Source organism: Echiichthys vipera (assembly GCF_963691815.1).
Source record: "Echiichthys vipera genome assembly, chromosome: 16".
Taxonomy (NCBI): domain Eukaryota; kingdom Metazoa; phylum Chordata; class Actinopteri; order Perciformes; family Trachinidae; genus Echiichthys; species Echiichthys vipera.
In genome coordinates, this window is record NC_139841.1 from 1587606 (window position 1) to 1601963 (window position 14358).

At 44.4% G+C, this 14358-nt stretch overlaps 1 protein-coding gene across 1 annotated transcript in view; it reads right to left on the bottom strand.

The window, feature by feature from the left end:
- Window positions 1-8006: 8006 nt before the first annotated feature.
- The window catches only part of scai (suppressor of cancer cell invasion), a gene marked incomplete at its 3' end in the record, with an annotated part of 50374 nt that continues 44022 nt past the window's right edge, over window positions 8007-14358 (bottom strand). The window contains exons 16-17 of the mRNA XM_083930266.1: window positions 13874-13974; window positions 8007-8153 (exon numbers count right to left, since the gene is read on the bottom strand). Coding sequence (XP_083786392.1) covers window positions 8007-8153; window positions 13874-13974 — 248 coding nt within the window. The remainder of the gene's footprint in view (window positions 8154-13873; window positions 13975-14358) is intronic.

Sequence of the window (14358 nt, forward strand, 5' to 3'; positions counted from 1 at the left end):
ATAGGTATGTTTTTGGCAACCTTAAACAAGAGGAAGGAGAACCTGTAGATGCTTTTGTCACAAGACTGAGGGAGAAAGCTGCCACATGTGAATACGGAGCTTTAAGAGACAAGCTCATTGGGGACCGGCTTGTGCTTGGAATAACTGATAAGGGCGCCAAACGACGCATTCTAAGAGAGAAGGAAGTTAAGTTGGAGGGGCCTATTGACATTGACCGTGCAATGGAGGGGCTGGACAATAATAAGCAGCTCCATGCCTGGGGAGAGCATCAATGTGGCATATGGAAAGCGACCAGGACGGAAACCTACCAGCTAGCCATCCTAGTCCACCAACACATCTTCACAGCCACAAAGAGGCACAGGTGACTGCAAGTATTGTGGCACACTGCACAGATGGAGGCAGGACCTGTGCCCCATGTTTGGAAAGTCATGTCGCCTGTCTGGCCCCAGTAATCACTTTGCCAAGGTTTGCATGAAAAGAGGCCAGCAAGCACATTAGTTGAATGCTGTGGATGACCCACCGCTAGTGGACCTGGAGGACAGCGATCACGATGAGAGAGATGTGTACACAGCTAAGACCGTGGGGGCTGTGAACACTGAAGGGAAAAAGTGGTTGGTAAACCTACCACTGCGCAGAGAGGGGTTGGCAGCTGTTAAGGTGCAGCTGGACCAATATGAAAAAGATGGACACTTAACAACAGTGACTCAGCCTACAGAGTGGATTAGTAATTTGGTCATAGTGAAAAAACGGGACAAATTAAGGCTTTGCATTGACCCTAAGCCCCTTAACAACGCCCTGAAGGGGTCCCATTACCTCATGCCCACTTTAGATGACGTGCTATAAAAGCTGCCAAAGGCACGTATCTTCACCCTGGTGGATGCATGCGATGCATTCCTGCAGTGCCGCCTGGGTGAGGAGAGCAGCCTGATGACAACATTCTGGACGCTGTGGGGTAAAAAAGAGATTGCTAAAGCTCCCTTTTGGTGTGATAGTTTGTCTGTATCAGAGGAAACAACATAAGCTGCTGACTGGTTTGAAAGGGATTGAGCCCATAGCCGATGACATCCTCATAGTCGGCTGTGGGGACGAGGAGGAGGCTGTTCGCGACCATGAAGCAAACCTCTTAGCTCTGATGGACAGATGCAGGGAAGTGAAGCTGAGGCTGAGCATAAAAAAGCTGCAGTTTGAGTGAGGGAGGTCCGCTTCCACGGCAACATACTGTCCCTGAGAAAGTCACTGCGGTCCTGGACATGCCAAACCCCACGGAAGCAAAAGGCGTTCAACTGTGTCTGCTTTGTTAACTATTTGTCAAGGTTCATGCCCCACTTGTTGGAAGTGTGTGAACCGCTGAGGAGGTTGCTGGACAAAGGGGTGCTGTGGTACTGGTTGCCCAAACACGATGCTGCTATGAAGGAAATCAAGGCGCTGGTCACGGCGGTCCCAGTTCTGCACTACTATAATGTCAGCAAGCCAGTCATCATAAAGAACTACTGCTTCACGGTGGTATATAAGCCAGGCCCTAAAATGTATATAAGGGCGCACTCATACTGTCCATCCGTACCGTGCCCAAGACGTTTCACGGCTAAAGTCTAGTTCGTTTGACCAGTGTGTGTGCAGGCGCGGTACGGTTGCACTCACACTGGCTTGCCGGCCACGGCCCCTTTGGGAGAGGTGGGCTTTTGTAAAGCACATTCACACATGTACGAGCATGAGCGTGCGCACGTGTACGAGCACGAGGCCTACGGCGGTTCTGACGTCATTTAATGTGTGCCTGTTCGGACATAGAAGAAAGAAGTACGGACAATGCGCGGACATTTAAAACAATGGCGGCGAAAGGTTCACGTTGGAGTGATGTGGAAGTGGAGTGTTTACTGCAGATTTGGTCAGATGAAAATATTCAAAAACAGTTGGACAAGACGCACAAAAACTGAGGTCTATGAAAAGATTTGCAAACAAAGCGACGTATCGCGATGACGTCTATCAATGCGTGTGACGTGTTGATGTATAGGCAGGCAAGAAGCATGCGCGCCGAGGCCCAGGTAGTGCGAGTACAAAGCACGTAAACATTGCGGTTTGTGGCAGACATGGTAATCCCTCTGCCTAAGCGTGTCAATCGGCTTGTCAGTGTCCAGATTCGAAACAATAAGCCACTAGTTTTTTTTAACAACCCAGGCACTTCAACAAAAACCTTTATTTTGTGACAAAACAGTAAAATTAGAGAACACTTTCAGATCTCTCCCAGTTATTGGTGTTAATCTGGCACCTGGGACTTAATTGCTGGACACACCCTATTTATCTGGCCTGGTTATTTTGCAAGATGGTGAGCTGCTCTAAGGTGACTGAAACCCTGAGACAGCAGGTTCTCCAGATGAAGTCCAAAGGGATGACCCTCTCAGCCAACAGAGAGATGTATGGCATTCACAGTCTGTGATTTCAAGAACATTGAAACTTTAACAGGACAAAGATTCATTGAAGTCTCTCAAAAAGGCCGGTTGTCCACGTAAAACAAGTGCTTGAGAGGACAGAATTATGAGAAGACTCTCAATGGGGAATCAGTTCAACAATGCAGCTGGAGTTGGACTCCAGTTCAGTGCTGAACAGGGAAAGGATCTGTCTCTGCACACAGTGTCTCGTCGTTTAAGACTTTTTGGACTGAAAGCCCACTCTGCAGTGACCTCATCAGCAGAAAGAATAAAAAGGCTAGACTTGCCTTTGCTGAGGAGCATGTTGTGTGGACTGAGGAGAACTGGTCCAGAGTGACTTTAGTGATGAGAGTATGTTCAAATTATATGGGTCTAATGGGAAACGTTATGTTCAGCGTAAGACTGGGGAAAGACTGAACCCAAAGTGTGTAAAGAAGTCAGTTAAATTTGGAGGAGGTAGTGTCATGGTGTGGGGGATGTTTTCTGCAGCAGGAGTTAGGTCTCCTGCACAGCTACATGGCAGGGAGAAAGAAAATGTTTCATGTGAACCTCCTTCACCAACATACAATACCTCCACTGCAATTGTCTCCCAATCAGCTGCAATTTTCATACAGACAATGACCCCTGTCAAACTGCAAAACCGGTGTAGCAGTTCCTTGAAGCTAAGAATATTGAAACAATGAAATGGCCAGCCAGAGTCCAGATCTAAACCCCATAGAGAATCTCTATCTCTAAAATCCTTGGCAACAAAGTTATGTCCAAGAAACCCACTACAGTTACTGAACTGTGGAAGAGACTGAAGAAGAATGGACCAAGATCAAACCAGAGCAGTGTGAGAAACTAGTGATGTCCTGTGGGCGCGGATGTGCTGAAAGGAGTCATCCCTATGTTCCCTGCTTGGGGAACCAGTCGCATAAGCCTCTGCCTTCGCTGATTTAATTCAGCATTTTGTTAGGATTAGGGGGTAGTGTTAGATAGGGCTATTTGCTATGGAATTCGGCACTGATTATGGAAAAAAAAAAAGATCAGGGCCCAATGTTCCCCAGTCACATACAAAGCGGGGAAAATAGGACCCGGGACCTTAGGTACGCTCCCTGCTGAAGTCATTCAAAGCCGTGGCCTCTACACTTCCTATTCACTTTTGAATCCTATAGCCCAAGAAAACCTTGTTGAAATCTTGTCTTCTGACACAGTGGTTACTGTGATGTAATGTTGCTCACCACATTTTTTTTCACAAAATAAAGGTTTTTGGTGTAATACAGCAGTTGCATAGCCAGAGAGGATATGCTATCAAATTCTGAACAATAAAAAAGAATAGTATTTCACAATAAATCAAGAATTAATACTTGGTTGGTAAAGTTACACCCACCCCAGGGCCTCACCGTTTAAAAAGGCCCTGGCCCGCGCCCACATCTGTCAACATAAGGCACTGCTCCACAAGGAGTCAAGAAGCGGTGTGACGACCGTCACTCGCTCATCTCACAGAACAGATACGTTTCCATTTTATTAAATCGATCGACTCACGACCGAGTTTCTCCCGTTGTATAAGTTTTGTACGAACTGTATCTACTTTGACTGATCAGCTCAGTCTGTGTGCCACCTGTTGCCTAGATGTAAAATTCAGTTGTACACTCTCATATTTTGGTTGCAGTCTGGAGCCTTGCAAATGATCCGTGCCATGCTTTAGGGTGATAGTCCCCCCCCTCCCTCTGCACGTCTCTTGTGAATGTCCGTCCCGGGGAACAGTCGTAGGTCTCAGGACAGCAGTCAATGCTCGTACATGTACATCAGTGCTTCATCCACCTCTATCAACAGGGCCGCAGCTGGGAAGCGTGTCGTGCCTAGGCACGGAGCAGTTGCACTCACACTGGTCAAACAAACTAGACTTTAGCAGTGATTCATGCTTGGGTGGCGTACAAATGGACAGTGTTACTGCGCCCTTAAAGACCGGATGAACTGATCTCCACAAAATGTAGACCTACAGTGTAGGAAGTGTAGTTTGGTAAAAAGAAAATGGCTCCTACATGAAACTGCTCACAACATGTCTGTGGATTATTTTGAGTAACTGGGTCATGATTTCTGGAAACAGAAATTGCTGTTGAGTCATCTAATTTTTATTGTTAAAGCTTTGACCATCAGTCTAAGTGCCATCTAGTTCTATAATGCTGGAGAGAAGGCAGAACATCTCTATGGCCGATACTTCCAACCCTGGGCAACTCACAGCAAAACCATTTAGATTGATTGATAGTGCTACAGGTAAGGGGGGAAATATGTTTGTTTTATTTTAGGGAGAACTGTCCCATTTAAAACCTTCGTCCTAAACAGCCAGAGTAATTTTAAGTATTCTGTGAAGCACATGCTAACTACAAAATTTACACTTTGTTAGATACATGGAAAACATTCTTTAACAGTAATTTGCACACCACTGATTCAGTCTAAAATGTAGAAATAATCTGTTGATAGTTGAAATTCACTGAAGTCAAGTATACCTTGTCTCCACTAACCAGGTCCCTGGGCTCTCTTAATTCTGCCATTAGTCTTGAAAGAAATGTCAGTACTGTGACATCGCACGGGGGACTGAATTCTGGCACCTGTCTGACAGCAGATGAATAATCACTACTGAAGCTAAACTCATACATTCTGAAATCGGATACTTCTTTTGATTCACTGACGAATAGAACTGGGTACCGAACTTTGATACTTTCAGGCACCGATTTGTCTCCGTAGTTTCCAGTGTCAAAAAATGCCTTGTCATTCAATACCTAAAGAGTAAATCTCATCAGTGTCAGTGAGCCAATAAGCATGCAGCATGCATGTGCCAAGATCTAATAATGCTAATACACATTGATTAGGCATGCTGGAAAAACCCTACGTTACACACATAAGACGGGCTCACAAGTAAAGACTTGAGGTTTATAGGTTTTTGGGTGCTCTGGGAAATTTCAAAAGTTTAAGTTGAGACAGAAATGTCTCGGAGATAGAGGGATGAACGATGATTAGGGTCCTGGGCCAGTATACAATACAGGGTATCATGAGGAGTGTACCTTGGACCACTGGTTGAATGCAGTGCCTCTACATAACTACATTTTAGTCAAGAACAGTGCATTAACAACATCAGTTCAGTCAGCGATGCTTCCTGTGATCCACTTCATTCCTCAGTGATCCCCATCAATAGAAAATGTTATTTGAACTACCTAAAAACTATCAGAATTTTTAAAAATATCTCAAGACTTCTTGCTTGCAAGCAGTAACCACCATGACGGAGAGATGAAGCGGTGCAGAAGTGCCTTAAGCTGATTGCTCCAAAAAGAGTCAGACTGAAGTTTTAAGCTGCTGGTTGGATAGTGGAACAACTTCGAATGGCATGCTTTCCACTTTGCCTTAAACTGTGGCCATTTGGAAAACAAATACATACACTTTTGCCTTTAGACATGATTGTATGAGACACAGTACAAACAAATTATTTTAAACATAACCCAGCCCTCACTAGCCGGTTCCATTTTGGATTGGACACCAGGTTGGTAAAATAGCCACATCTGTGAAGCTCTGATGCCCATGACTAATTTTCCAATCTTTGAATCATGATTTCTTCAAATGCAATATTTGTGGGACAAATAACAACAAAGGGGGGAAAACACATCCCATTAGTAAGAACTTGTCTTATTTTTGATCACTTAAGAAGGCGAAGTGCTCAGCCTCAGCCTACTGCTGGTGTTACACCATATTCTGTGACCTGTAGCAGTGCAACAAGGATTTCACCTTCAGGTAATGTTGAGTGCATCGTGCATGCAGAAAAACATGTTATTTATTTAGCAAAAGATATGAGTTTTTAAAATAAAAACCTGTGGACGTAGTCTTATGTATGATACTGAGTTAAATAAAAACAGTAGAAATCTGAGACATACTGTTGAGATGTCTTTCCCCACAAACTAACTGAAAGATTTGATTAAGGGATTCAGATTTGAGTTATTACTAAGATCATGCCTATGTCACCTTATTTCCTTGTGTTGGCAGTATACTGGTGCACACAGTTAATTTAATAGCCATGGGTTTTGCCAGTGTTCATATTCAAACTCAGTAGTTCATTAGGGTTCTATCATAGAGAATCAGAAAGCCTTTGGCACAGTGATCATATTTTTAATTATAGTGCACTGGGTGTCTGCATACTTGTTCACAAAGGTTAGTCGCGTGTATGGCCTGTGCGTAGTGGGCACACTTGCAGACATGACAAGACTTTCATTAAAAATCAAAAGGACCCTCACGGCCACACAGAAGCAAATAATTTGGGCTTCAAAAGTATGATTTAAGACAAAGTGAACAAAGGAAAATCCACAAAGAGGTCACGGTGTCAAATGTTCTCAACAGTTAAAGTCAGCCATGGGGGTTACTGCTTGTGCATCCCTCCTCAGCTCCACCCAGGTTCCTCTTTTTTCACTACATTTGACTTGTGCCAGTAACTAAAAAGGTAGTAGCTTCTGTAAGCCTGAAGCAGTGGACAACGGAAAAAAAAAACATATTGCAGACATGTCAGGAAAGTAATGTGACCGCAGGAAGAAGATGACTGGTGTCTCCATCCAAGCAACCAGCAAATAACAATGATCATTTAGGTCACAGAGGTGTTTTGGTGTCACATAAGTAATAAACAGAATTGTGCATGTTGTTGGTGAGCACACCATGCTACCTTCCTTCATTAAACTTGATTGTCCTCAATTGTCGACACAAGAACACATGTACAGGGCCATGGAACACATGCACTGGCTCCATTTACTCCCCAACCCCATACCATTTCAAAATCTACAACTCTTTTTATGTTCTTAAAGTTAAAGGCCATTCTTTGTGGATAAAACAACAAAACAGATGCAATTTGTTGCCTTTTTGCATGCAAATACCGCACAGTGATATGGAAAACAATAACGGTCACTTTCAAAAACAGTCAAAGCGGAAATAGTGGACAATAAAGGTATTAGATAGATTGCTGGTTCATTAAACAAAGGAGTATGATATCTTCACGACTAATAAGGACCTACAACACGCAACAAAACATGACCTCATGCACCTCAGCCTGCTACAAGTGAAGCTGTTATACAGCAAGCACCGTTTGGCAAATACCAGTCAAAACATTTTGGTGAAATCTTTCAAATTCCAACCTTGTGTGCGAATAATGTGCCAACATGACACTTTTTAAAATATTTCTTGATGCAGTGAGGGGTTTTGTTTAGCCAAACTGCTTTTGTCTTCATACAGATGATAGTCACACACCTGGAAGCTGCCCAGGATTCTCTATCCTTAAGGCTAACACAACCTCCACTCTAATACAGCCTCTTACTTGTTTGTTACTCTTTTGTCTTACATGATATATTTACAAGGCAAGCAGCTGAGTGACTCAAAATGGGGAACTCTCTGACTTATCTATGTGGACATTTTAATGTTGCACTACACTGGCTTCCACAAGTAACAGTTAAATATAGAACATGAACATGTATGTGCTGAATCACTTATTTCATTACCTGTAAGAAAAAAAAAAAAAACTGTGAGGGCTGTGGCAGTTGAGTCTGTATGTACAGGTATGCCTGTGCAAAGATGTTAGTATGCTTCCAGTGGATCATCCCAAAATAGGTTCTGCACATCCAGCATGGTCGCCAGCTCCAAAATATGCTTCTGTAAAAGGCTGCTTTCCACTGTGTCCTGTTTAGGGAGCTCAGGGTACGACTCCGGGAAACTCTGGGACTCCTGCAAGCACAATATCAAACACCTCGGACTCAAATATCACAACCATGGGCGTATGTGGACAAGACCCACCCACTTTAATGTCTCTAATTCAGTGCATCTGTCTGTTCACTTTTCAGAGCGCTGTCAGTCAAATGCATTCCGCTTGAGACCCTAATAAATTAAACTCCATACAGCGTTTTAGCTACAGCCTTGACTTCCAACTGTTGCTTCTTTCAACACCTCAAATACATTCCGCTTCCTTTCTTCCAGTGACGTTTGCAAATCAATCATAAATATTTTATTTCATTTAATAAATTTGTATTTGTATTTTTACAAATACAGTCTTACAGTCTTCATTTCATAAACCTTTGGTAAAGCTCGGATCGATCTTGTACCTGGCGACCAAAGGAGGCTGAAAATCACCTACCACAATGGAGGTTAAAAAAAAAACGAGAAGTATTGAAGGATCATATCAATGTGACCTGCTTCCTAACGTTAGCTAAGCAGGAGCTTGGTTATTGTGGTAACGATGAAAGCGCCAGCTCTTGTTTCTATGTTGATTGAGTAAATGGAGTTGTTGTATGGAGCAGTGTAGGTGTGACCCCGAATCGTCAAGTAGTCGGCGATTCGCTCCGAGGAGCATGATTCCACTGCCAATCTCACAGTCGAATCGTTGCAAAATGCGCAAAATGTGGTTTTGAAACAATGGATTCTGGGTCTGGGGGTGCTGAATTTCTGATTTTACAAATAGATGCTTGGTTTCTCCCAATAAACCATGATAAATAGCCTATTTAGGTATAAATATAAGTCTATTAATAAATAATGTTGCTAAAAATGTGAAAATAACTCACATGCTTTTAATCTGTCTCCTTAGTGTGCAGGATTAGCCCCCTCCCCCTCGTAGACTAAGTTGTTCTATCCAGGATCCAGGGCTTGGCTGGGCTTTAAATCTATCTGGGCGTCTGCTCCTGTTTAATAATCAGCATCATTTAATTTGAATATTTGCCCATTTGTTGTTTTTCATTATAGACCTTCAGTCCGACACAGCGCTGTGAAAGTGAAACTACAGTTCTAAATATACTGTCAGCTATTGTCAAAGAAAGATAGAAACAAAACACATTCATGTTCTAACAACAAATACTTTTAATAAGATGCTCCTATCAGAAATCAAAAATAACATCTCTCAGTAACCCTCTGCCTGACATGCGTGGCCACGCAGTGCTGGACTCACATGCACCCGCTGCTGTCTGCTTCATGTCCATGGCTCACCACCCCGGATCAGAGGGTTTTTCATGAGCAAAAAAACCCCAAAACTGATTCGACGATCAGTCGACTATAGGCAAGACGTGACCAATCCGATTCAACTATGAAAAATTGAAAACAGATGTAGTAGTGGAGTCTGGTTTAGGTGATGTTTTATAAATTAGGCCAATCTACTCCAGGTAGGGAATGGGTCCTTACCCCATCAGGTAGGAACTAAAAACACACTTTACACTCTCACAAACAAATACACACACACACACACACGTTAGTCACACACACACACACGCACGCACGCTAGTCTCACACACACACACACGCTAGTCTCACACACAGACACACACACACAAAGGCTAGTCTCACAAACAGACACAGACAGAGACACAGGCGCACACACACACACACAGACACACTCACACGCTAGTCACACACACACACACACACGCACACACACACACACACACACACACACACACACACACACACACACACACACACACACACACACACACACACACACACACACACACACACACACACACACACACACACACACACACACACACACACACACACACACACACACACACACACACACACACACACACACACACACACACACACACACACACACACACAGCTCCAGTGGCTAACGTCTAAAGCTAGCCTTAAAACCCGACACATTAACCGTAGCCTCATGTAGCATGACCTTTCTAAAACAGAAAGTATCGTTACGTTATGTCTTGACTTACCTAAATGTCATTATGGGATGCTCTGAGGTGTCTCTTAAGATCCGTGGTGTTTTTTCCTGTGATTTTGTGGTCGCATTTCTCCAAACACGAGCCCCGGCTGGTGTCAGACTTTGTTCTCATGTTTCTTTAGTTGTCGTTAATGCTAACTCTAACATTAAGGCTGACCCACAGCAGCAGCATCTTCAGAAACTAAATAATGCACGTGTGGGGTTTAAGGAAGTGACGTCGCCCAGACGCGAGACTGGGAGAAAACTTCAAAATAATAATAATAATAATAATAACGTGACTAAACGAGACGAAACAACGTTATTCCGTATCGTTTTCGTCAACGAAAATGAAGAGACATTTCGTCTCGTTTTTATTCGTCAATGAAATTGCATTATATATTTCGTCTTAGTCATCGTCACATGCCCAGTATTTTCGTTTCGTCTTGTCTAATTTTCGTCACGTGATGAAGGTTCGTTGACGACAATATTTCTTCATCATTTTCGTTGACGAAAACAACACTAGCTCTGGGGGATGTAGAATGTCACCTCTCTGTCAGGGAAGGAGCCAGAGCTTGTGCGGGAGGTGGAGCGCTACCAGTTAGATCTGGTGGGGCTTAACTCCACATACAGTCTTGATTCTGGAACCGTACTCCTGGATAGGGGTTGGGACCCTATTCTTCTCTGGATTTTTCCAGGATGTGACGCGCCGTGGTGGACACCGGTGGTCAGGGAAGCTGTCCGATGGAAGAAGGAGGCCTTCCGGGCAGTTGCAAGGTACCGACGGGCCAGAAAAGCTGCAGCCTCTTCTGTGTCAGAGGAGAAGGACTTTCGGGCGGCACCAAGGTTCTTCTGGAAAACCATTCGACACCTCAGGAGGGGGAATGGGGAACCGTCCAAGCTGTTTACAGTAAGGACGGGACGATGGTGACCTCAGCTGATGAGGTAATCGGGGGCTGGAAGGAGCACTTTGAGGAAGTCCTTAATCCGACTAACACTCCCTCTTTTGTAGAGGCAGAGCTGGAGGCTGATGGGGAATCATTGTCAATATCTCTGGCGGAAGTCACTGAGGTAGTGAAACAACTCCTCAGTGGCAAAGCCCCAGGGGTTGATGAGATTCGTCCAGAAATGCTGAAAGCTTTGGGTTTGGAGGGGCTGTCTTGGTTGACAAAACATTGGGTGGAAGTCTGGGACAGTGCCAAGGGAGTGGTAGACCGGGGTGGTGGTTCCCCTATTTAAAAAGGGGGACCAGAGGGTGTGTGCCAATTACAGGGGTATCACACTACTCAGCCTCCCTGGTAAAGTCTACTCCAAGGTGCTGGAAAGGAGGGTTCGTCCTATAGTCGAACCTCAGATTGAAGAGGAACAATGCGGATTCCTTCATGGACTTGGAACAAGGGACCAGCTCTTCACTCTTGCAAGGATCCTGGAGGGGGCCTGGGGTAATGCTCATCCAGTCTACATGTGCTTTGTGGATCTGGAGAAGACATATGACCGGGTCCCTCGGGAGATACTGTGGGAGGTGCTGCGGGAGTATGGGGTGAGGGGTTCACTTCCGTGGGCCATCCTATCTCTGTACACCCAAAGCGAGAGCTGTGTCCGGATCCTCAGCAGTAAGTCGGATTCGTTCCCGGTGGGGGTTGGCCTCCGCCAGGGGTGTGCTTTGTCACCACTCCTGTTAGTGATTTTCATGGACAGGATATCGAGGCGTAGTCGTGGTGGGGAGGGGTTGCAGTTCGGTGGGCTGAGGATCTCGTCTCTGCTTTTTGCAGATGATGTGGTCCTGATGGCATCGTTGGTTAGTGACCTTCTGCACTCACTGGATCTGTTCGCAGCGAGTGTGAAACGGCTGGGATGAGGATCAGCACCTCTAAATCTGAGGCCATGGCTCTCAACAGGACCAATGGATTGCTTACTACAGGTAGAGAATGAGTCCTTACCCCAAGTGTAAGAGTTCAAGTACCTCGGGAATATGTTCACGAGTGAGGGGACGAAGGAGCGTGAGTTTCGGAGCAGCAGAGGCGGTATTGCAGTTGTGACGAAAAGAGAGCTGAGATGTAAGGCAAAGCTCTCGATCTACGGGTTAATCTTCGTTCCTACCCTCACCTATGGTCATGAAAGCTGGGTCATGACCGAAAGAACGAGGTCGCGGGTACAAGCAGCCGAAATGGGATTTTCTTAGGAGGGTGGCTAGAGATAGGGTGAGAAGTTCAGCCAATTGTGAGGAACTCGGAGTAGAGTCGCTGCTCCTTTGCGTTGAAAGGAGCCAGTTGAGGTGGTTCGGGCATCTAGTAAGGATGCCCCCTGGGCGCCCCCCTAGGGAGGTGTTCCAGGCACGTCCAGCTGGGAGGAGGCCTCGGGGAAGACCCAGGACCATGTGGAGAGATTGTATCTCCAAAATGGCCTGGGAACACCTCGGGATCCCCCAGCTAGAGCTGGTTAATGTTGCCCGGGAAAGGGAAGTTTGGGGTCGCCTGCTAGAGCTGCTGCCGGATAAGCGGTTGAAGATGAGATGAGATGAGATATGCACAAAGAGAAATCAGTCACAGTAGTTTATTTTCATGTGCAGCACGGTGTTGTGGTGGTTAGCACTGTCGCCTGGTTCAGATACAGGTGTTAGGATAATTGATGACTCTAAATTGCCTGATGTCAGCTGGGATCGGCTCCAGCCCCCGCACGACCCGGATAGGGACAAGAGGTTGAGGATGGATGGATGGATGGATGGATGGATGGATGGATGGATGGATGGATGGATGGATGGATGGATGGATGGATGGATGGATGGATGGATGGATGGATGGATGGATGGATGGATGGATGGATGGATGGATGGTTGGTTTTTATCAACTCCTAGTCTCTTACAGACCTCACCGCAAGTCACTTCATCTGCTCTAATAACATTTTTACATTAGTTTGCTACTGAAGCCTGTGATCACAACAAACAGGCTTTGGAGGAATACTATTGAAAAAACATGTGTTCACAAATTCAAAAAGTTGTACTCCAAAAGATTTCCGGAAGTAGAGAGGTGAATGTTTCAATAAAGTTTACAAAAGAGCAAAAAATATATATATATATATATACAATTGTCAACACATATAGTGGTCGTGAATGTGACAAGATGGAGGCTCTGAAAGAACAGGCTCACTGTAGTTACATCTTACTGCCACAGAAGCCGCTGGAAACAAGGTATCTAAAACCTTATGGAGTGCAACTTTAATATGCAGGTACGTCAAGCAGAATACATCAGATGACATTATGTATCAGATATTTAGGCCAATGCATGAACAAACTTCACAAACGACTCTTTATGACTGTACAGAAGAGAAAATAGTGTTGAAAATCAGACTGCACTATGGGGGTTTAAACAATATTCACCTAATTTCTGTGACATTACATTTATCATCATCACATTTCATGGGAACTGACAGTGTGTGCTTCTGTCTCTATCTTTACCAAACCTCTTGTTATCAGCTCTTTTTTTAAATGCGCTAGTGCCACAGAGGGAAGCCAAACACTGTAAACACACTAAATTTAAACCAGCTCTGTCATCGCAGAGTAGGCAAATTATCCCTTTAAGTGTATTGTGTGTTGGCATTTTCAGAAGTTGGAGACACTTTGCTATGTGCCTGATGGTACGTGTAAAATACTAAAGGCAACAAGCCTGAGTACTGGACCCATGAAGATGCATTTTTCATATTCAAATAAGCAACTTTCCTTAGGAAAACTACAGAAGCAGTGACTTACCCGGAAGAGTTTATGCAGTCTCAGTGCAGCTGAGCAGAACACAAAGCGGATCAGCAGCAGCCGAAGGAACTCGTCACCAAAGAATTGCAAAAAGGCTTGATCTGTGGAGACGGTGAAATTTTTTTTTTTTTCTTAGAAAAAAGCTGTTGCATTATCATATCCTGCCTCATAATATCTAGTGAGAAGAAGAACATCCTGTAAGCTTTCATTCTGTAAATACATATTTTGTTAAAAGTTGGTTTAGATAGAGTCAACACCCCCTCAGCTCCAACTGTATTAAAACGAGGGAGCTTTTTCCCCCCTTTCTCTTTTGGACGTAAGAGTATAGAAGCAAAGAAAGAAAACTGGTGCTTTTCTGACAACCTCTGCTATAAAATACATGAAAACTACACTGGGAAATATGTCTGAAATGATTAAAGCTATGTGGGTACCAAATTTCATGCACATGAGAACAACTATGTTTCAATTAAGGCCCTCCAGGCGTT